This window comes from Vombatus ursinus, unplaced genomic scaffold, assembly GCF_900497805.2.
Source record: "Vombatus ursinus unplaced genomic scaffold, bare-nosed wombat genome assembly UNPS02014789.1, whole genome shotgun sequence".
Classification (NCBI taxonomy): domain Eukaryota; kingdom Metazoa; phylum Chordata; class Mammalia; order Diprotodontia; family Vombatidae; genus Vombatus; species Vombatus ursinus.
Window position 1 is genome coordinate 15,476,685 of NW_020954567.1, and position 21,711 is coordinate 15,498,395.

Genomic DNA, 21,711 nt, shown 5'->3' on the forward strand with positions numbered 1-21,711 from the left:
CTTCCTTCCTTCCTTCCTTCCTTCCTTCCTTCCTTCCTTCCTTCCTTCCCTTTCTCTTTTTTTCCTTCATACAACAACAATTTTTATTACTAAGAAGTTTCAGCAAGAAAGCTGATTGTAGCATGGGTATGGGGGAGGAGAGGTGGTAATACATAAAAGACAAAAGAATAGGATGTTGAAGATCTCTTCTGTAGTCACCTTGTGCTTGGATTGATATGCACTCTGGGAACTTGGTTTTGAGTGTTCTGTGGCTGGCTGGCTGCTCAGGGAAACAGGACATGTGAAAGAGGAGGGAGCTCAGTGCAGAACATGTTCATAGACAAATGAAATCACAGTTTTAAGATAGGGGTTCAGGAGAATGAGAGAGGGTGGGAGGGCCCAAAACACAAGAAAGAAGATGGCTCTACTTTAAAGTGTGTTTGTGTGTGTGTGTGTGTGAGTGAAACACAGGCAAAGATTTTAAATGGTTGAGGGATTTTTCTCTTTGCAAAGCCATGCACCCAATGCAGTTTTCTACCTGTTTTCAAACATCTTCACAGTAGTTGATCATTCAGAACCAGTATATCTGTCTTGTATGTCAGTGGGGAATATAATAGGCATAGTGAGATATTGCCTGAGATCAGTTTAACAATATAACTGATTAGGCATTTTTGGGGGTGGGGTGGGAGTATGTTGTGTGCTCCACTGTTGTATTCATGTGACTTATTTTTTTTTTCCTTTGGGTCTATATGTCCATCATTTCACCTGTCCTATTTATGAGCTATCGGATTTCTGTATTTTTAAATTTTATTTGTTGATCTGCTCACTTGGCATATGGTGCCTTTCAGTAATTTCAGATTTAGATAATGAGAGAGGGAGAGAGAGAGAGAGAGACAGAAGGAGAATGAATGCAGTTGAGATTTATATAAAATTTCTCACTTATTTCATATATACATGCATACATATATGTATGTATGTGTATATATGTATATGTGTATATATGTATATATACACCTACACAAATATATATGTGTATACATATATGTACATATACATATACCTACAAAATATATATGTGTGTGTGTGTATATATATATACTTCCTTTTCCTTAGTGTCCACTGTAAAATGGACTCAGGGTCCCTTTCGAGTCCCTGGTAATCACTGCAATGAGAAAGAAACATAATAAGCTTAGATAGTAATGATAGATACAAGAGGTTCTTGACGTATTAATGATGAGATTAACAGGGATATAAATGGTTCCAAGCTGACTAGTGTGGACTTACATGCAACAGCTAGGAGATCAGGTGTGTGTGTGTGTGTGTGCGTGTGTGTGTGTGAGAGAGAGAGAGAGAGAGAGAGAGAGAGAGAGAGAGAGAAGGGGAGAGAGAGAGAGAGAAGAGTTCCCAAACACTATTGATTGTTTGATATTGATTGTGTAGGCTGAGCCTGCTGAAGGAAAAAGCCCAAGATGTTTCCTGGGGGGAACCAAGAGGAGCATGTGGTTAGGCTCTTTCTCCCCAGTGTCTGTATGAGGTGGGGAGATTTTCAGGAGGGAGGAGGGGACAGAGAGTAGGTGGAGTGATGCACTGAACTTATTAGCTTTGACATCATTGTCTTTAAATGAAACAAACAAGAAGATAATTACAGGCAGAAAGAAAGGAAGAGGAAAAGAGAGACCAGGACAGAGCAGGTTCCCTGAAATGCATCCTTCTCTTCTCTTTTTATCTTTTACCCCCATCTTTCCAGGAGCCCATAAGAAGATGAAGTGAACCACAGAGCTTTTAAACCAATAAGGTGATTCCTAACATCAGACTGGCACTTGAAAGGAGAACTTTAACCAAGCTATCAACAGACCAACAAGTTGGAAGGGGACAAAAATAACAACAAACACCCCCAAGCACCCAACTGAAGGGAAAAGGCAACCTGGGAGCTGATTGGAGATCTGATTGAGAAAGGACAAGCTGGCATAGTGAAAGTTAAGTACTAGTCTGAATTTTGTGTTTCTAGACTCTTTGTGTATGTTTAGAGAGCAAGCATTATAGCTCTGTGTGTGTGTGTGTGTACCTATAAGTCCTTCTAGCAATTTTACTTTATAGTAGGGAGGGTGGTGTGTGTGTGTGTGTGTGTGTGTGCGTGTGCAAAATACAGGATAACTTTGTAAGGAAAAGAGAAGAGAGATGAGTTGAAGGGAGAAAAGTTTGTAAAAGGAGCCCAGGTAGGGAGTGATATGTGTGTCTGTGTGTCTGTAAATGTGTGTCTGAGAGAATTTGGCTCAGAAGAAAATGCCCATGCTTCCCTCATCTAGCAGCATTGAGAAGAGGTGCGGTCGAAAGAAAGAAACCTGAGCTTTTTTCCCTGAGCAGGAAATTCAAAGGAACCAGAGAGAAATTAGCTTCATTCTGTAAGGACTGGAGGAGGGAAAGAGGAGGAAGATTAAGGAGAAAGAGTGTGGAAGATCACACACAGTGGGTGGGGGGTGGGGGTGGGGGGCAGAAAGCCAAATTGGAAGGTGAAGGAAGCATCAGGCTGCAGGTTAGGACGAAGGAGAGCCTTGGTGGAAGTTTCATGTCCTGAAAGAGCAGCTGTCCCAATTCAAGTGACTACAGTGCTTTCATTAGCTGTCTCACTCCCCATCCCTATTCTGGTGTGACACCTCCTCCCCCTATATTAGCTTGCAGTTCTGTGGATGAGCCAGGGGAGGTATGCTGGGCTTAACGGTCCTGGGAATGACAGTTGTGGTTCTGACTGGTGGAGTGTTCAGCGTGGCAGACTGGGACCTGGGCTGGGAACATAAGCAGTCCTTGGTCCTCAGGGGGCAGCTGAACCAGGTGTCAGCAGAAGGAGAACCTTGCAGGCTGGGGACTAGGGCCCGAAGACCCCGAACTGCTCCCCTGCATCATCTCTTTGGGGTTTACCCTAGCAGAAGAGTGGACTACTTGCATCCCTACCCCATCAGGAAACCGAGAAGCCCCTCTGTAGGAAATAGTAAGCCTGGCACTGAGGCAAGGGTTACAGATAATTTTCATCGAGATGAAACTCAAAGTCGAGCAAGGAGTATACCCACACTACTGAGCAGGAGTCGAGGTCGGGGCATTCTTGCCCCACAGATGGGGGACAATCCTAGTGAGCAATCTGATGACATTCACTTTGGGGGTCAAGGCTTCTTGGAGTCTCTGAGTGAGTCTGGGACTGCAGAAGGAGCTGCTGTCGGCACTGAAGCCCCCTCACACCCACAAGGACCAGAACCACAATCCCAAAGAAAGGGGGAAGTGAGGGTCAGACATCGGAGACAGGCACAGGACAACAATGCAGAGAACTTGGGGGAAAACCCCAGCTGGGGAGGAGCAACCTTTAACTCCCAAGAAGGGATGCCTATCCTGTACTTCTCTGGGAGGCGGGAACAGCTATTGGTTCGCCCAGAGGTGATGGTTGAGACTCCCCGGGAAGCATTCACGATTGAAGCCTGGGTAAGACCAGAGGGAGGGCAGAACAACCCAGCCATTATAGCAGGTAAGAGACCCTCTGCTTTTCCACGGTTCTAAGACCTCGGCTAACTGGGCACTTGCCCTGCTCAGGTGCTGATTGAACAAGGTGGGAGAGTGCAAAGAAAGCTGGTTTTGGAGTCAGGGGACCTGGGTGCAAATCCTGGCTTAAGAGCTATATGACCCTGAGAAAGTCACTTAGCCATCTCTGGGCCTCAGTTTCCTGATATATAAAATGAGGGAAATGGACTAGATGATTTCTAAGGTTGATTCCAACTCCAAATCCTATGTAGCTGGAGGAATGGTCAGGGGAGAGGAGAGGGAGATAAAATACAACAAAAGCTAAGAATGGAGGTTGGAGGTAGGTAGGTGGGGAGGGTTTTTATTCTTTTTACACAAGATGAACCACATATCTAACGATCTCTATGGCAGTGATACAGCTGTACTTGCTTTAATCCATTGGGTTTCCCCAATTCTTTTCTAAAAGTTCCTTTCCCATACCAGACTTTTTCACTAAATTCTCTTGTCTTTTTCTAGAGAGATAGGACATTCTTTGGCTCCTGGTGGCAAGACTGATAAGAGATGGGGTGGGGAGCTGACAGCCTTCAAAGACAGAGGGACTATAGGAACTTCTCTGCACCCAGGAGCTGCACCCAGGGCATGGCAGGGATATTGGAGATGGACCAATGGACCTTGGCAGAGGAAGTATCTGTCCCCAGATTCAGGGAAACCTTCTTCACCTCCCAAGCACAATGTGACTAGAGTACAGACAGCAGACCTGAGTGAAAAGAGCACACACCTGGAATAAGTTAACTGGATCCTAGTCTTGTCTCTACCACTAACTGTGTGACTTTAAGCAAACTTGTCTGAGTATCAGTTTCTTCTTCTGTCAAATGGGTGGGATCCTATCCTCCCATTCCTCCCAGTTGTAAAATGAGGTTCTATATGTGGGGTGTGGGAAATATATGCATAGCTCCACATTTTACAAATACTACCTGCTAAATAGGTGAGTGGGAGGAAGGGCATCTAGAGTACTTTGAATGAAAAATTAGCTTGATGCTTTACCACTTTCTATTTTATAACTAAAAAAAAATAGGACCATAATCCTCAGAATGATCCTGGCTGCATGGTAGACAATAAATACTTGATGATCTGAACTAGTGACACTTTGCAATAGGGAGGTCTCTGAATCAGGAAGGAAGGATTAGGTATTACTGTGTCACAGATGGGAAAACTGAGGCAACAAAATGTATTAGCTGTGTGACCTTAGTCTTGGCTTCAGTTTCCTTCAGTATAAGATGAGAGAGTTGAACTAGATGATCAATTCATGAAATTCAGAGCCAGAAAGAATCGCAGAAGTGCAGACCCATTTTAAAGATGAGGAAACTGAGGCCCAGAGAAGTTAAGTAACTTGCCCAGTGTCACAAAGCTAGTGAGTAGCATAGCTGGGATTTGAATGCAGATCTCTTGACTTCAAATCCCACTAGTGTCCTTTCCACTCTACTACTCAGTCCTATAACATTCAATATTTCTCTAGTTCTAAGAAGTGTGAGTGCTTGTCCAAGCTCACTGAGTGAGTCAGAAGACAGATTGAGAACGGAACCCCCAAACCAATGAACTATTTGGACAGGCAACTACTTAAAGGGCCATAGCTTCTTCTATAGTTGGGGGGAGCTGTAATGTCAAGGACAAGTTTGCAATCTGCAGGAAAGGGGAGTTGAGCTAGACTTTCTCGATCACCTAGGTAAATGCTAGGACACTCATTCCTGCTGCTATTCCTCTTCTCCCTCTCCTGTTTTGATTGCAATGGCAGCATTGGGGAGTGGGATTTTCAGAAGATGACCAATATAATTTTTATTCTTCCCTCTCTGCTCCTTTCCTTTTTGGATGTTGGGGAGGGAAGGCAGGATGGGCTGGAGGTTGGGGAAGGTGGGGGGAAAGAGGGGGAATCCTTCTTCTGGTGCCAAGACAATGAAATAATACAGTAAGATGATTCTCTGATCAGGGCTGGCTGTGTTACAGCTTTCCCCTTCTCACTGCCTCCTCTTCTGCCAGAGAGACTGCTCTCTTGCACTTCGACCCAAGAACAGTAACTTTGCTCTTGCAGTAGCAGGAAAAGGGGACCTGGGACCAATTCCCTGGCTGAGTAAAAGCAGAGAGGAATCCAAAAAAATTACAAAGAGGAAACTCTCAGAGCCCACCACACTTAGAAAGTGTTCTGGGAACCTTGGAGCACTACAGACATGTGAGCTGCTCTACATTTTTAATACCTTGCCCTGGAGAAAGGCAATGCCTTGCTACCTGCCACCAGCCCTTAGGTGTCCTCTCAGATTCTCTTTGAGGAGTGATAGCTGAGATTTTGGTCCTCTCACCTTTTCTATTTGGTTGTATATGGGCTTGGGCACCAATCCATTTTCTCATGGCTTTCAGATCCTTCTTGAAAGTACTTATCTGAAGTTTCTAAATCCGCTGGTTGTCCAAAATTGGCCACAAATTCCCTTCTCCCCTTTTTATCATTAGGCAGGTTACCCTGTGAGGTTTCTTACCTCAACTGATCAAGCTGGAAAAGGCCAGCTGCCCCTGCGGCAAACTGACTTTCCATTTTAGGTCTCTCCTCTTCCCTATCCTCTTCCTAAAAGGATGGAAGGAGAGAAAAAACCCCCATCAACAGGAAACAAAAACCATTCTCATATTTTCCCACTTTCTATCTAATTCTGTTTAATGGGCTTATTCATTAAACATTTTTTAAAAAGTTGACATGTAGAACAATGGTATGGATTCCATTGGACAGGTGGGAGCTGATGCTGGATATTTACCCTTGGGCATTGCCAACCAGGCTCCCAAGAGGGCTAAAAACAGTACGACCTAAATAAAGTCAGCAACTAGATGCTGCTCCTAGATTCATCTAGATGACAAGCTAGAACTAGTCAGTCAATAGGGCCCTTTCCCACTCTCAGATTCCTTTCTACTCCAGCTTTCTCTGCTCTATAGAGCCTCATTTAGCTATGGCTCTTTTGGTGGAGAATCATGAAAACTACGAGCCTTCTCCATGGACAATATAGGCTTATACTTGACTCCTTTACTATCTTTCCACAAAACCTGCCATACACTTCTCACCCTACCCTATCCAGAGTTCTGCTAGAGAAACACCATCCAGTCCTAAGCCAGCCTTAAAGCAAAGAGTGGTGAGCAGACCATATTACTCCTAATGCTTTATTCCACAGCCCTCCACTCTTCAGTCCCAAAGTACCCTCACAACAACCAGTACTCTCTGGAACACATGGCATATTTTACTTGCCCACCGGGTCTCACTAGCCCCTGGAGAAGGGAACCCCAAGAGAGGCAGGGCCTTTGGGAATACTTCCTGTGTGTGACACTAGGTGGCAGTGTTGCTTCATGCACAGGGTGACTGGCAACAGCCCACAAATCCTGTCGGGGGAAATGTCAGTTTGGGTCTGCACCTAGTTTGGACTGCTGCCTTTGAATGCTTGGTTCTTCCTAGGGGTGTAAATAGTCCTACCTGGGGGAGGTGGGGATGGGAAACTCCAGGCAGTTTACATCACAGCACCATGGTGACTGGTGAAGGTGACATCCTTGGGTTGTGGCTGGCTGGAATACCGCACATTTAGCTACTTGTGAGAAAAAAAAGTACATATACACATTTATTAATTACACAAGCTCCCCTCTGCCTCCACCCCTTCCCTCCCCCCTCCCCCGTGTATCTTACAGTGTTGTTTTATTTAGGGATGAGGACTTTTGATTCATTCTGTGATTCACACATCCCAGGCCCTGAGAGTTTCTGACGTTCCATGGGAGAGGACTAGAACGTGGCTTAGCTTCCAAACCAGAATCCAAGTCTTCAAATCTCAGAACTGGATGGCATCTTAGAGGCCATGCCTGATGTCCTCTACAAACCCCTGACAAATAGTCCCATATAGCCTCTGTTTCAAGATCTTCAATGATGTCAGTCCATTCTACCTTGTAACAGAATTGTTAGGAATTTTTTTCATTATATATCAAACCAACAAGTCTTGACTTGTTATTAGTTCTGTCCCCAGGGTTAAGCAGAACAAACCTAATGCCTCTTCTGAGGAGTGCTAATTTTTTTTTGTAAATAGTATTTTTTATTCCAATTATATGTAAAGATAGTTTTCAACATTCATTTTTAATAAGATTTTGAATTTCAAATTTTTTTCTTCCTCCCTCCCTTCTCCCCTCCCCCTCCCCAAGACAGCAATCTGATATAGATTATACATGTGCAATCATGTAAACATACTTCCACATTAGTCATGTTGTGAAAGAAGAAACAGAACAAAAGGAGAAAGCCGCAAAAAAACCAAAACAAAACAAAGAAAAGTGAAAATAGTACTCTTCCATCTGCATTCAGACTCCATAGTTCTTTCTCTGGATGTGGATAACATTTTCTATCATGAGTCTTTTGGAATTGTCTTGGATCATTGTGTTGCTGAGAAGCAATCATAGCTGATTATCATATAATATTGCTGTTACTGTGTACAATGTTCTCCTGGTTCTGCTCACTTCACTCAGCATCAGTTCATGTAAGTCTTTCCAGTTTTTTTTCTGAAATCCAACTGCTCATCATTTTGTATAGCACAATAGTATTCCATTACATTCATATGCCACAGCTTATTCAGCTATTCCCCAATTGATGGGCATCCCTGCAATTTCCAATTCTTTGCTACTACAAAAAAGAGCTACCATAAATATTTTTGTAATGTAGGTCCTTTTCCCTTTTTTATGATCTCTTTCGGATATAGCCCTAGAAGTGGTATTGCTAGATTGATTGCCCTTCGGGCATAGTTCCAAATTGCTCTCCAGAATGGTTAGATCCGTTCACAATTCCACCCACGATGCATTAGTGTCCCAACTTTCCCACATCTCCAACATCTATTATTTTCCTTTTCTGTCATATTAGCCAACCTGATAGGTGTGAGGTGGTGCCTCAGAGTTGTTTTATTTTGCATTTCTCTAATTGATATTGATTTAGAGCATTTTTTTTCATATTGCCATAGATAGCTTTAATTTTTTCATCTGAAAACTGCCTGTTCATATCCTTTGATCATTTATCAATTGGGGAATGACTTGTATTCTTATAAATTTGAAGGTTCAATCTTCAAAGCAACAGGAAAAAAATCAGATTTGGAAAAGGGGAGCCAGGCTCAGTGCCCTGCTCTGCTCTGATTCATTGAAAGCCCTACTGAGCAGGTTGGTCACTTACAGGATGCCTGCCTGCTCACTAACAACTAGCCTGATGCCAGGATATCATTTTAGGTGGGCCACTGAGGAGAATTCACCTTAGAAAGTCCTGGCCTTGAACTAAATTTAAACCATTTCTCTGAAGCTTTCATTCCAAAGTTTGGATTTCTTGAATTAATTTCTTGATTCTTGAACGACCCTATTTTCCTTCCATCCCTTTTATTCTCCCACATTTTCCTTCCCTTCTTCTCATTTACACATTCATGGTTCCCTACTGTCCCTCACAGATTTCAAATGTTAAATGAAGTTACATGGATTCCCCAAGTTCCAAAGAGGTTCATGGCAAAACTAAGATATTAACCTAGATTTCTTTCCTCATGGCATTGTAGAATTGCCGGGTTGAAAGAGATCTTTGTTTTATTCATCAGGAAGATGAGGCCTAGACAAGCGACTGACCAAAGATCATATAGCTAGTTAGTGGTAAACCCTGGCCCAGAATTCAAATCTCTTGACTCCCAGTCCAATGTTCTTTCTACTCCCCCATATTTACTCAATACTTTTCAATCAGTAAGCATTTATTAAGTGCCTACTGTGTTGTTGTTGCTGTTCAGTCATATCCAAATCTTTAAGACTATGGAAACCATACTGTCCATGGAGTTTTCTTGGCAAAGATACCAGAGTGGTTTGCCATTTCCTTCTCCAATGGATTAAGGCAAACAGTGGTTAAGTGACTCACTTGGCCAGTAAGTGTCTGAGGCCAAATTTGAACTCGGGTCTTCCTGACTCCAGGCCCCACATTCTTTCCACTGAGCCACCTAATGATTCTTCCAGAGGTTTACCTACAGAAACCTTGTTACAACTTTTCTTTCCTCTATGTAGTTAAATTGTACCATTTTCTCAGCGCTCAGCCACGGCCATGGGCTGACCCTGGTGAGCTGATTGTGGGACCTCACTAAGCCATCCAATTGGATGGCCTACTGTGTTCCATACAATAAATAGTTATTAAAAACAACCATTATGAGTAACGTACAATGGGAGAAACAAGGATGCATTAGTTACTGCTATCAAGCATCCCTGCTACAGGGCTTTAGAAGATAGCCCCAAGTAGTCTAGACCAGAGGCTTCAAGCACATGGCTTGTAGGCCACATGGCTCATACTGCCACCGCAGCACAAACCAGATTAAAATATAACTGCGAAATATTAGATAACAATGAATTAATGCATAGATAATGTTAATATATGGTTGTCTAAGTTAATTTGATCCTTGAAGGAATTTTGTGGACCCTATTTTTATTTGAGTTTGATGCCACTGGTCTAGGCATCCCAACAGTTAGAAGTGGTTTATAAAAATAAATGAAGTGTTGGCCTGAAAGTCCTTTTTTTAGCCCAAGCTTTGTCATTAGTCTATATTTTTTTATTAGATAGATTAAGTCACCAACCCAGGGTTTTTTCGTTTGTTTGTTTGTTTGTTTTAAATGGTTGTATATTTGTGTGGAGAGGGGTGGAGGAAGTAAGGTCTTCTATTTCCAGATCTGTAAAATGGAAATCATTTGGTTCGCTGCTAAAGTTTTTCCACAGGATATCAAAAAGGCAGCATAATATAGTGGATAGAGAACCATCCTTAAATCCATAAAGGCCTTGGATCAAATCCTGCATCAGTCACGTACTGGCTGTTTGACCTTGGGCAAATCAATTAAACTCTCTGTGCCCAGGCAACTTTAAAACAAAACTTGGAGAGCTATCACTTATTTGTATTGATAAAGAGTTTCCTCACCAGGAATTTCCCTAAATGGATAAAAATCACAAGTCTAGGGGAAAATTATAGGCATAAATGAGGAGAAAAGGAATCTTTAATAAAAATAAATGACTGACAGGACCCTGGAAATTGATATGGTCTATTCCTTTAGGCAGAAATACCTGTAAAAATTTAGTGCATATCAATAGCTTTTTTTCAAGCTTTTATTAAATACTTACTATGCCCCAGGCACTAAGCAAAGTTCTGAGGATACAAATAAAAGCAAAAAGAACAAAAACAAATCCCTGCTCTCATAGTCTAAAGGGAGGGGCAACATGCAAACCACTACGTACAAGTAAGACATGTGCAGCCTAATTAGGAGATGATCAGTAGAAGGCACCACCTTAAGGAAATGCTATAGGATAATAATAACTGGCACTTATATAGCACTTTAAGGTTCTTTATGCCCATTTTATAGATGAAAAAACTGAGGCGGACAAGGATAAGTGACACACAGCTGTGGCTCTTAGAGGTTAAATGAGTTGCCAGTGTCAGTCAGCTAGTCAGTGAGAGATGGGATTTGAACCTGGGTTCTAGTCACCCTCCAAATCCAGGATGTTTTGTATCACAGTTTAGGAAAGCTACTATGATTATTCATTCTACTGTCTTAACAACTTCTGTTCCAGTATCTCAAGGTGTAGGATGTTAACGTCACTCATTTAAAATATAGAGCATCACAGAAGAAATGTTGTAAGTCATTAGAGGGTCTTGTTATTATGGAAGCATAGTCTGGAGGACACTTGGAGTAGAGAGTCATCAGTTCTGAGTCTGCCAGGATAGATGGCGGAAGGATCCAGCTCTATCCTGTTCTTAAAGATCTTCAGAAAAGGAGATTTCTGTCCTCTATCTCTCTTCACATTTATCTGTTCTAGAGTTTTAACCATCTGAAGTCAGAGTGTTCTCATAACTAGTTTAAATGCATCATGTCTAAACAAACAAACAAACAAACTTTGCAGATAGAGAGTTCTTTGAAAATTATATGAGAAAAGGATGGGCACATCCCACGTTGACCTTTGCTTGAAGATAAAAGGGAGCAAAGGAACCTTGAAAGTGGAAGACTCTTCACTTAATGAGCAAGTGACCAGACCTTGTGATGAACTTCATTCATTTGCCTACTGCTGACAGGTAGGACATGCAAGTTATTAAGGTAGGACAATTGGATTTGCTCTGGATTTGGTATGTTCACATCTGTAGTATGACAAGTGGTCACCTTAATAGCCCAGATTTCTATGGTGGTTTCCTCACAAAAACCTTATGACATTGATTGTACAAGCTTCCTTATCTCCATTGAACAGGTGAGGAAACAGACCCAGGAGTGACTTGATTGATGTCTCCCAGATAGCATCAGAGCGATGACTCAAACAGAGGTCTCTGAATTCCCAGTCCAGTGCCATCCCCATTCACCTATGTCAAATCTCTGAATAACAGATGGCATTTACATATTATGTTGTTTTGCAGTTTATGACTCTCTTCATTTATAACTTCTTAAGTTTTAGCAGGTGAAAAAAACAAAAAACCAAACACCTTTCAGGACTAAATTAATGAGGAGGGAGAATAGAAGATGATGGTCATCTACAAAAATTTATAATCAAACCATGTGGTGGAAAGCAAGGAACACCCTCTCCTCCGTTTCCAGCTTCCCTAGAGTAGTGGAAATAAAAAAAACTCAGGTTCATGCCAGGGTTGGATTACTTGAGGAATTTTGTAGGTAAGCGCTTGGGTAAAAGGAGATTTCTGGAAGCTGGGGCTTCCTCAGTGGGGTCAGAGGAACATTGGGTCAAAACTCTGGACCAGGAAGAGATCAAAGAGGCCAAGAGGTCACTTCTGCCTACCAAATCTCTTCAGGGCTCTGGGTTCTGTTTTGTTTTTACTTCAGTTTTTGCTAACCATAAACTGTACTCAGGAGTACGACTGAGGACAGAATCTCAATGGGAGCAGGTAAACTTCACTGCTTGATGCAATGATTGCTGACTCTGAGAGGGGCCACGATATGGACTGGGAGGAACAAGCTTCACTGGTGTCTCCCTGTGGGCAGCCTAGATGATTTAAATTTATATTTCTACTACTTGATGTGTTGATTAAATAGGTGAAGAGCCCAAGGTTGTTAAGCTTTACTGGTTGGCATGATTGCTTTTCTCTCTCCAAGTTCCCCTAACTGTGACATCTCTTATCTCTTTATGTGGCACCCTAAAAAGCTCTCTTCTCTTCCCAAACTTTCTCTCCAGTGCACTGAAGAGGGTTTTTGAAAACCTTTTATCTAATATTAAACTCTCCATATTACTTTTCACCTGGATGAGCACCAAGTGACATCCATACGGAGAACACTTAGCTTCTCAGAATTAGTACAGGGTCAGATTTTGATGTAGCAGCATCTTTGAAAGGAAAAAGAGAAGGGAGAAGAGGGGAGGAGGGAAAAATAAAACCAGAATTGTTTCCTTAATTGTGCCATGAGATCTCTCTTCTGGATTCCGCCTCTATGCTTGGCCTTCTTGCAGCTGCCTCTGCAGCCTAGTTTGTTCAGTATTTAGATGTCTGGCACACAGGTGTTAACTCTGGGACTTTGGAGTTTGTCAGTCTTCTGAAAGGTGGAACTAGGAGGAAGAAGAGGAGGCAGGGAAAGAGGGCCCAGGAGTCTGGAAATAGAGCTATTCGTGAGAAAAAGCCATGGACATGATCCTATAATCCTAGCATCTCTTTTAATCTCTCAGTGCCTATGCCAGTCACATGCCCTTCTTGCCTTTTTGTCTTAACCTCCTCACCAAATCACCTCCCTCACTCTTTAGACATTCAAGTTTATATCTATGTTTTTGTTTTGTTTTGAGCCTGGGTCTCCCTATCTTGCTGAGGCTGAAAGTACAAGCCTGATCCCTGCACTGATCATCACGGGAGCTTGAACCTACCCTATTTTTTTTCAAACCTGGACTGGTTTTGCCCCTCCTTAGGCCCTCCACTTCAAAGGGCTCAACATATGCTGCAATTCAGCCCCAAGGTCAGCTTTATACTTACTGAAGCTCAGAATTCCTGAGCTGGAAGGATCTACCAGCCACGGGCTCCTGAGCAGCAGCAGCAGCAGGAGGGATTGGAGGCATATGCTACCATGCCTGGCTAGTCATTCACTGTTATGTAACCTGTCTTAGGGCATTGTCTATTACTTCCGGAGAGGAGTTTATGGATTGAATGGACGTAGGGTAGATGTAAGTGGCCCCACCAGCTGGAAACTTGTAAAAACCTGCTTACATCTTGATGGCTCCCCAGTGTTTAAGGAAGAGGATGGAGCCAACTAGGACCCTGCAGAGTCCAGTACTAAGGCAGGGGTTCTTGGGGTACAATTGCTCAAAGGTGTGTGAGGGAGCTTTGGAAGGTGAGAATCACACTCAGTTTCCCAATAAATCTAACTGTTGGCTCTTCTCCAGGGCTCTCACCTCTGGCTTTCTGCTTTCTATACCTCATCTCTTCTCCTTTATATTTCTTTACTATTCTTTTGGGGGTAGTTCTGCCTGATTAATTCAGAATGTGCTTGACACACAGCTAGCTTCTGTTATTTTCTATCCACATGCCTTTATTGATGAGACCAAACAAACAGAAGAGGGAAACAATACTTTAGTTTTTGTTCAGAATCTGGATTTTTAAAAAATCCCTTAACTTCAAGTCCTGGTATGTAGCTCGTATGAGGATTGGTGTCTGAGCTCTGGGGCATGGAAAAAGTTATCCCAGGGGTCATACCAACAGCAGCAAACAAACCAACAACAACAACAAGCAGTTATACAGCACATTAGGATGTGGAAAATACTTTATAGATATGATCTCTTTTGGTCCTTATAGCAACCCTGGGAGGTAGGTGCTATCATTATCCTCATTTTACATAAGCAACTGAGGCAGACCAAGGATAAATGAGTTACTCAGGGTCATTCAGGATGTGACTGATTTAAGTGTCACCAGCTTCTTCATTTATAATAATACTCACAACTCTGACATCTTCCAGAAAGAAATTGTCTGCAACTCTACAAGTCTGACTCAAGAATTGACAAGGAAATGGATCTCAGTTCTTCCCAATAGTAATCAGAAGTGGGTGAACGAGATTGGTGGCTCAGTCTAAACACAATGGTGGTAACTGGAACTTTCAATCTCAGAATATTAAGGGACCTTGACAAAGTAATTAAGGTCTTAATTAAGGTGTGCTAGCTGTATGACCCTGGGAAAGTCACTTAACCCTGTTTGCTTCAGTTTCCTCATCTGTAAAATGAGCTGGAGAAGGAAATGTTGAACCACCCCAGTATCTTTGCTAAAAAAAAACCCAAAATGGGGTCACAAAGAGTCAGGTATGACAGTTACAACTGAACAACAATAACAAAAATTAAAGTGTATTTGGATTGAACTACTGACTCAAATAAAAAAATTGTTTCACCCAGGGAGAAGTCTAACAAAAAAAAAAAAAAGTCAAGTCAATCAGTCAGTCATTGGACTCTCACCATACAAATGCTAGATTTTGAGTTAAGAAGACCTGAGTTCAGATGCTGCCTTTGACACTAGCTATGTGGCTGTGGGCAAGTGACTTAACCTCTCTGAATTTCTTGACTGTAAAGTAGGAAATAATGATATCCTTGTTACTATAGAAATACTATACAAAAACTATAGAGGATGAAATTAGATGATATATTACAATATTATATGTGTCAGTTATTCATTTAGTATTATTTTTAAAATGTTGGTTGTTGTTCATCCTTTGTTTTCAAAGAGGACCAATGATATGGAGTTATCAGTTGCTCAGTTATTATTAAAGTTGGAAAGCAAGCCTACTTAGGAGTACCTAAGTAAGCAATAAATGAAAATACAAGAAACTTAAAATCATAAGCCTAATTTCAATCAATTAATCAACAAATATTTATTGAGTACCTACTATTTATCAGACCCTATGCTAGGTGCTGGGGATGTTTATGCAAAGAATGAAAAGATCCCTATACTTTAGGAGTTTACATTCTAAAGGGAAAATTGTGTTTTACTGCTTGGAAGCTTGCTAAAGCCCAGAGTTTTGGAAAGTGAAGAGGGACAAGACTCTTTGGTCCCTAGAGAAAAAATTGGTGAAAGAAAAAAAAAAGGAAAACTAATGTATTCTTGAGAAAGTTGAGAGGTCAGAATGTTATGGTTAGAAGGAGAGGTTATGTGAAGTATTAGGGCAACTAGGTGGCACAGTGGACAGAGCACTAGACTTGGTATCAATTGACTAGCTGTGTGATCCTGGACAAGTCACTTAACTCTATCTGCCTCAGTTTCTCATTTGTAAAATAAGCTGGAGAAGGAAATGGCAAACTATTCCAGCATCTTTGCCAAGAAAACCCTGAAATATGATCACAGAGTTGGACATGATTGAAATGTCTCAACAACAATGTGAAATATCCGAATTACTTCTTGCCTTTCACCTTGGCTTCCATCTAGGTTCAGCAGATCAGTAGGACAATGCAAAGTTTTCTCTTAGACCACAATCCCTTTAACCAACCTGAGCCTCTAGACTTGATGACCTTCCAAATCCCACCTAGCTCTAAATCTATGATTCTGCAATGACCTAGTTGCTATGCTGTTACTTACTGGATAGAATAGAAATTCAGATTAGCATTTAATAGCCTCCCAAATCTGGTTCCCAACTGTGTCTTCAGGCTTATTTCATGCCTCTCTCCTTTACGTATCCTATGGTTGGGTCAAACTGGATTTCTTGCTATTCTCCTCTCTTGCCCTGTCCTCTTCCATTTCCACATCATGAAGGTCATTTCTCATACCTGGAATGCACCTTCTGATCATTCCCTATTCACATACTCTTCTTTCTCAAAAAACAGTTCGGGTGGCACTCCCTCCTTGGAGCCTTTCATGCTTACCCCTCCATCTCCAACTTGAAAGGATTTTGCTTTCCTTTAATTTTCCTAGAATACTAGTTGGATTTCTCCTTTCCTCCCATCACCTTCTATTCTGTAATATGTGGCTGCACGTGTCCTTTCCAATAGCATAAAAAGTCCTTGAGTTAGGGAATTGTGTGCTGCTTTTCATCTCTGTATCTCCAATCCCAACCACAATGTCTGGAAAGTGGTTAATGCTTAATAAATTGAATTGAATTAACAAGAAATTCTCTGAATTCTATTTTTAGGATAAAAATGCAAATCACAACAAATGCTTTCCAGGGAAGCTACTCCTGCTTTCGAGGAAACAGGATCCTAGTCATATGCTGCAGCACAATTACTGTAAAAATAGCACTTAGCCTGTCTTACAGACAACAGGATCTCTTAAATGTTTGTTGAATGAATAGGGACTGGAACTGTGATTTCATTGGTACAGTCAGTCAATAAATACTTAATAAGCTCTTGCTATGTGCTGGGCACTATGCTTAGTGCTGGCAATCCAAAGAAAGACAAAAGACAATCCCTTTCAAGGATACTCTCGAGGAGCTCACATTCTAATGGGAGAGACAAACATATAAACAAGTATGTACAAACAAGCTATATAGAGGATAAATTGGAGATAATGAACAGAGGAAAAGTACTGGAATTAAGAGGTAATCAAGAGGCCCACAAAATCAGGAATTGGAAATCTCATACAAGGAACCAAAGCTCTTACCAAAACAGGTTTATGTCTTGTCTGCAACTTAAACTCTGAGACAGTTGCTTAGTGCATTGGAGACAGCTAGGTGGCACAGTGGCTAAAGTGCCTGGAGTTGGGAAGAATTATTTTCCTGAGTTCAAGTCTGGTCTTGGACACTTACTAGCTATGTGACCCTGCTCAAGTTGCTTAACCCTGTTTGACTCAGTTCCTCATCTGTCAAATGAGCTGGAGAAGGAAATGGCAAACCACTTTAGTATCTTTGCCAAGAAAACCCCAAATGGGGTCACAGAGAGTTGGGCATGACTATACAACAACTAATACATTGAGGGTAAAGACACATTTGGTGTCACCCAGCCAGTACTTGTCAGAGACAAGATTTGAGTCCAGGTCTTTCTAGTTCTCCAGCCAGTGCTTTAACAACTACCTAGATGAATAAAGGGCAAAATCAACAATAAAATCAATGATTTAGTTAAACAAGTAGGACTCCCCCGCCCCAACTGCTGGAATATATTCACAAATCAATCTAGATCTTGTCTTATTCCCAAATTCTTTTATATCCACAACTCTGTCATTATAAAGGGTTGTGGATATAAAAGGGTTTAGGAATGAGACAAGATCTAGACTGATATGACAGGTAACATTAAGAATGATGACCTGGGAACATCTGAGTCTTCACAAGTTCAATTATATCCAGGCTACAGTGCTTGGACTAAAACATTTTAGAAAGGCTTTCAACAACAGGACTCAAAACACAAAAAGAGTTTGAGCTTAACCAGAAAGTTAAATGAATCAAAACATTTGCTGGATTGAATTGAATCAAAAATGTTCAAGTGCCTGAGCACTCTGGTTAAAATCAAGCTTTCCCTGTGCTCTTTTGTATTCTTCTGTAGTTGCTTGGCATCTCTATGTCTCACCTTCATGGTAAGCAGGGGAGAATTGAAGGGACCTCCAAGGTCATCTAGTTTAATATATTCACTTTACAGGTGAGAAAACTGAGGTCCAGAGAAGTGGTCCAAGGTCAAGCTGGAAGTTCAAGAGCTGGGATTTGAACCCTGATCCTATGGCTATGAAATCCAGCATATTTTCTATTGCATTTTAAGTACCTTTCTCTTTCATTCTTCTCTGTGCTATTCATAGCAGAGGCAGTCAAACCTGTCTTAGGGTATGTGAGAAAGTGTCAAAAGCCAGCTTTGGGGGTCCCCTCTGAACACTGGACTGTAGATACTTATAGGATCACAGAAGAATACTGGAAGATTACTGAGTGGCCTGAAGATTGCCTGTGACAGAGAGGGTGCTACTGCCGCAAGGTGGCTCATTTCATTTTTGGATAGCTTGAATTATTTGGAAGTTTTTTTCTTTATATGAAACCCAACTTTGCTTATTTGTAATTTTTTTGAAGGAGATTGCATTTTTTTATTTGTTGAATTAGTTACATTTTAATCAATCAATTTATTTTTTTTTATTTTTAACAAGTGTTTTTAAAACTTTGGGTTACAAATTTTCTCCCTTCCTCCCTCCCCACCCACCCTCATTGAAAAGGCAAGCATCTCGATACAGGTTATAGATATGCAGTCACTCAAAACACTTCCATAGTAGTCCTGTTGTGAAAAACTAAATATATTTCCCTTCATCCTATCCTACCCTCCATTTATTCTATTCTCTTTTTTGACCCTGTCCCTCCTCAGAAGTGTTTGCTTTTGATTATCCCCTCCCTCAATCTGCCCTCCCCTTTATCAATCCCCTGTTTTCTTGTCCCCTTCCCCCCTTATTTTCCTGTAGAGTAAGATAGATTTCTATACCCCATTGTGTATGTTATTCCCTCCTTAAGCCAAATCCTATGAGAATAAGATTCACTCATTCCCTCTCACCTTCCCCCATTTCCCCTCCACTGTAAAAGCCTTTTCTTGTCTGTTTCATGTGAGATATTTTACCTCATTCCACTTCTCCCTTTCTCCTTCTCCCAATATAATCTTCTCCCACCCCTTAATTTTTTTTCCAGATATCCCTTCATCTTCAACTCACCCTGTGTTCTCTATCTATCTATCTATACAAACATATAATTTTTTCCCTCCCACTACCCTAATACTGACAAAGGACTCATGAGTTACAAATATCATCTTTCCCTGCAGTAATGTAAACAGTTCAATCCTAATAAGTCTCTTACGATTTCTCTTTCCTGTTTACCTCTTCCATGTTTCACTCGAGTCTTGCATTTGAAGGTCAAATTTTCTATTCAGCTCTGGTCTTTTCCACAGGAATGCTTGAAAGTCCTCTATTTCATTGAATGACCATTTTTTACCTTGAAGGATTATACTCAGTTTTGCTGGGTAGGTGATTCTAGGTTGTAGTCCTAATTCCTTTGCCCTCCGGAATATCATACTCCATGCCCTCCGGACCCTTAATGTAGAAGCTGCTAAATCTTGTGTTATCCTGATTGCGTTTTCACAAAACTTGAATTGTTTCTTTCTGGCTGCTTGTAATATTTTCTCCTTGACCTGGGAACTCTGGAATTTGGCTACAACATTCCTAGGAGTTTTCCTTTGGGGATCCCTTTCAGGAGGAGATTGGTGGATTCTTTCAATTTCTATTTTGCCCTCTGGTTCTAAAATATCAGGGCAGTTTTCCTTGATAATTTCTTGAAAGATGATGTCTAGGCTCTTTTTTTGATCATGGCTTTCAGATAGTCCAATAATTTTTAACTTCTCTCTCCTGGATCTATTTTCCAGGTCAGTTGTTTTTCCAATGGGATATTTCACATTCTCTTCTATTTTTTCATTCCTTTTGATTAGTGTTACAGTGCCTTGATTTCTCAAATTGTCCCTCTCTTCCAATTTCTCCATTCTAATTTTTAAGGAAGTATTTTCTTCAGTAAGCTTTTGGACTTCCTTTTCCATTTGGCTAAGTTTGCTTTTAAGGGCATTCTCCTCATTGACTTTTTGGACCTCTTTTGCCATTTGGGTTAGGCTATTTTTTAAGGTGTTATTTTCTTCAGTATTTTTTTGGGTCTTCTTTAGCATCACTCTCAGTTTTTCCTCTACTTCTCTTACTTGCTTCTCAAAATCCTTTTTGAGCTCTTCTATGGCCTGGGTCCAATTCATATTTTTCTTGGAGGCTTTGGATGTAAGAGCTTTGGCTTCGTTGTCTTCTTCTGGTTGTATGTTTTGATCTTCTTTGTCATCAAAGTAAGATAATATAGTCTGACTCTTTTTGTGCTGCTTGCTCATAATTCTGGCCAATTACTTGAGTTGTAAACTCTTTGTTAAGATAGGAGTCTGTTTCCAGTGTGGAGAATACACTGTCCCAAGCTTCAGGGGTTTTGTGCAGCTGTGTTCAGAAATACTTCTAGGGACCTGTAAATTTTCAGTTCTTCCAAGTTCTTCTCACCTTGGAAGGGCGAGGTGTTTACTCCTTTCCTGGCCTGTACTCTGGTCTATGAGCAAGGGTGAGGTGTTTACTCCTTTTCTGGCCTGTACTCTGGTCTATGAGCACTCTTTTCTGTCTTGGAACTGTGAGGAGGGTTTCCTCTCCACAGCCACTACAAGCTCCACCAAACTGTCATTCCTCCTCGCCCTAGGACCACTACCCAGAACTGTAACCCAGATCCAAGCACAAGGCAAAGCAAGAGAATCCTGCACCAACAGAGAGATACTAGCAATCCCCCTCTGATCAGTCACTCGATTTCCCCTCTGTCTGTGGGCATTCATGGATTGAGAAGTCTGGAAACCACCACAGCTGCTTGAGACTCAGTCCTCTGAGGCCTGCTTCAGGGTCACTGCGGCCTGCACGCCCACGCCAAACTGCACTCCTCTCCCAGCCCAGCGCGATATACCTTTCTGATCAACCATTCAGGCTGTCTTGGGCTGGAAATTTATTTCACTCTGTCTTTTTGTGGGTTCTGCTGCCCTTATTTGTAATTTTTACCTGTTGTTCCTAGTAATGCCCTCTGGAGTCCAGCAGATCAGTTCTAATCCTTCTTCCAAATGACAGCCCCTTCCAATATTTGCCTACAGCTATCACATTCCTCCTGTTCCCCTTCCCCAGCCCAAGTCTTCTCTTCTTCAGGCTAAACATGCCTAGTTCCTCTAACTTATCATCCTAAGACATGCATTCAAGGCCCTTCCCCATTCTAGTTGCTCTCCTCTGCATGTCTTTCCAGAAATGTGGCCCTCCAACCAGTATGTAATACTCCAGATGTGGTCTGAGCAGGTCAAGTACAGAAAGAATTGTCACTCTCTTCTTGCTGGAAGTTAGGAGTCTCTTAGCAAAGCCTAATATTTATTACCATAGTTTTCTTGACTGCCACATCACGCCGTTGTCTATAGCATTTCTAGAAGAATAGTGTAAGAGACTTTATCAAATGCTTTGCTAAAATTTAGGCAGATGTTATTTACAGAATTGGCTTGGCCTATCAGCTTAGTAACATTGTCAAAAAAAAGGATTAAAGGTAGTGAGTGGGTCATTTCCTATGCTTGATAAAGCCATGCTGGCTCTTTGGGATCACCTCTTCTGTTTACAGACATTCATTAAAAACTCACCATCTCCTTAATCTTCTATTCTAGAATTTTCCCAGCAATAGAAGTCAAACACAGCAGCCTAGAGTATGTGGATTCCATTCTTTGAATACCTTTTGTCCATCTTATGTGGTACTCCA

General features: G+C 41.5%; 1 protein-coding gene across 1 annotated transcript in view; it reads left to right on the forward strand.

The window, feature by feature from the left end:
* Positions 1 to 2,682: 2,682 nt before the first annotated feature.
* PAPPA2 (pappalysin 2) overlaps positions 2,683 to 21,711 on the forward strand; it is a 326,265-nt gene continuing 307,236 nt past the window's right edge. Inside the window, 1 exon segment of the mRNA XM_027868368.1 lies at positions 2,683 to 3,490. Coding sequence (XP_027724169.1) covers positions 2,683 to 3,490 — 808 coding nt within the window.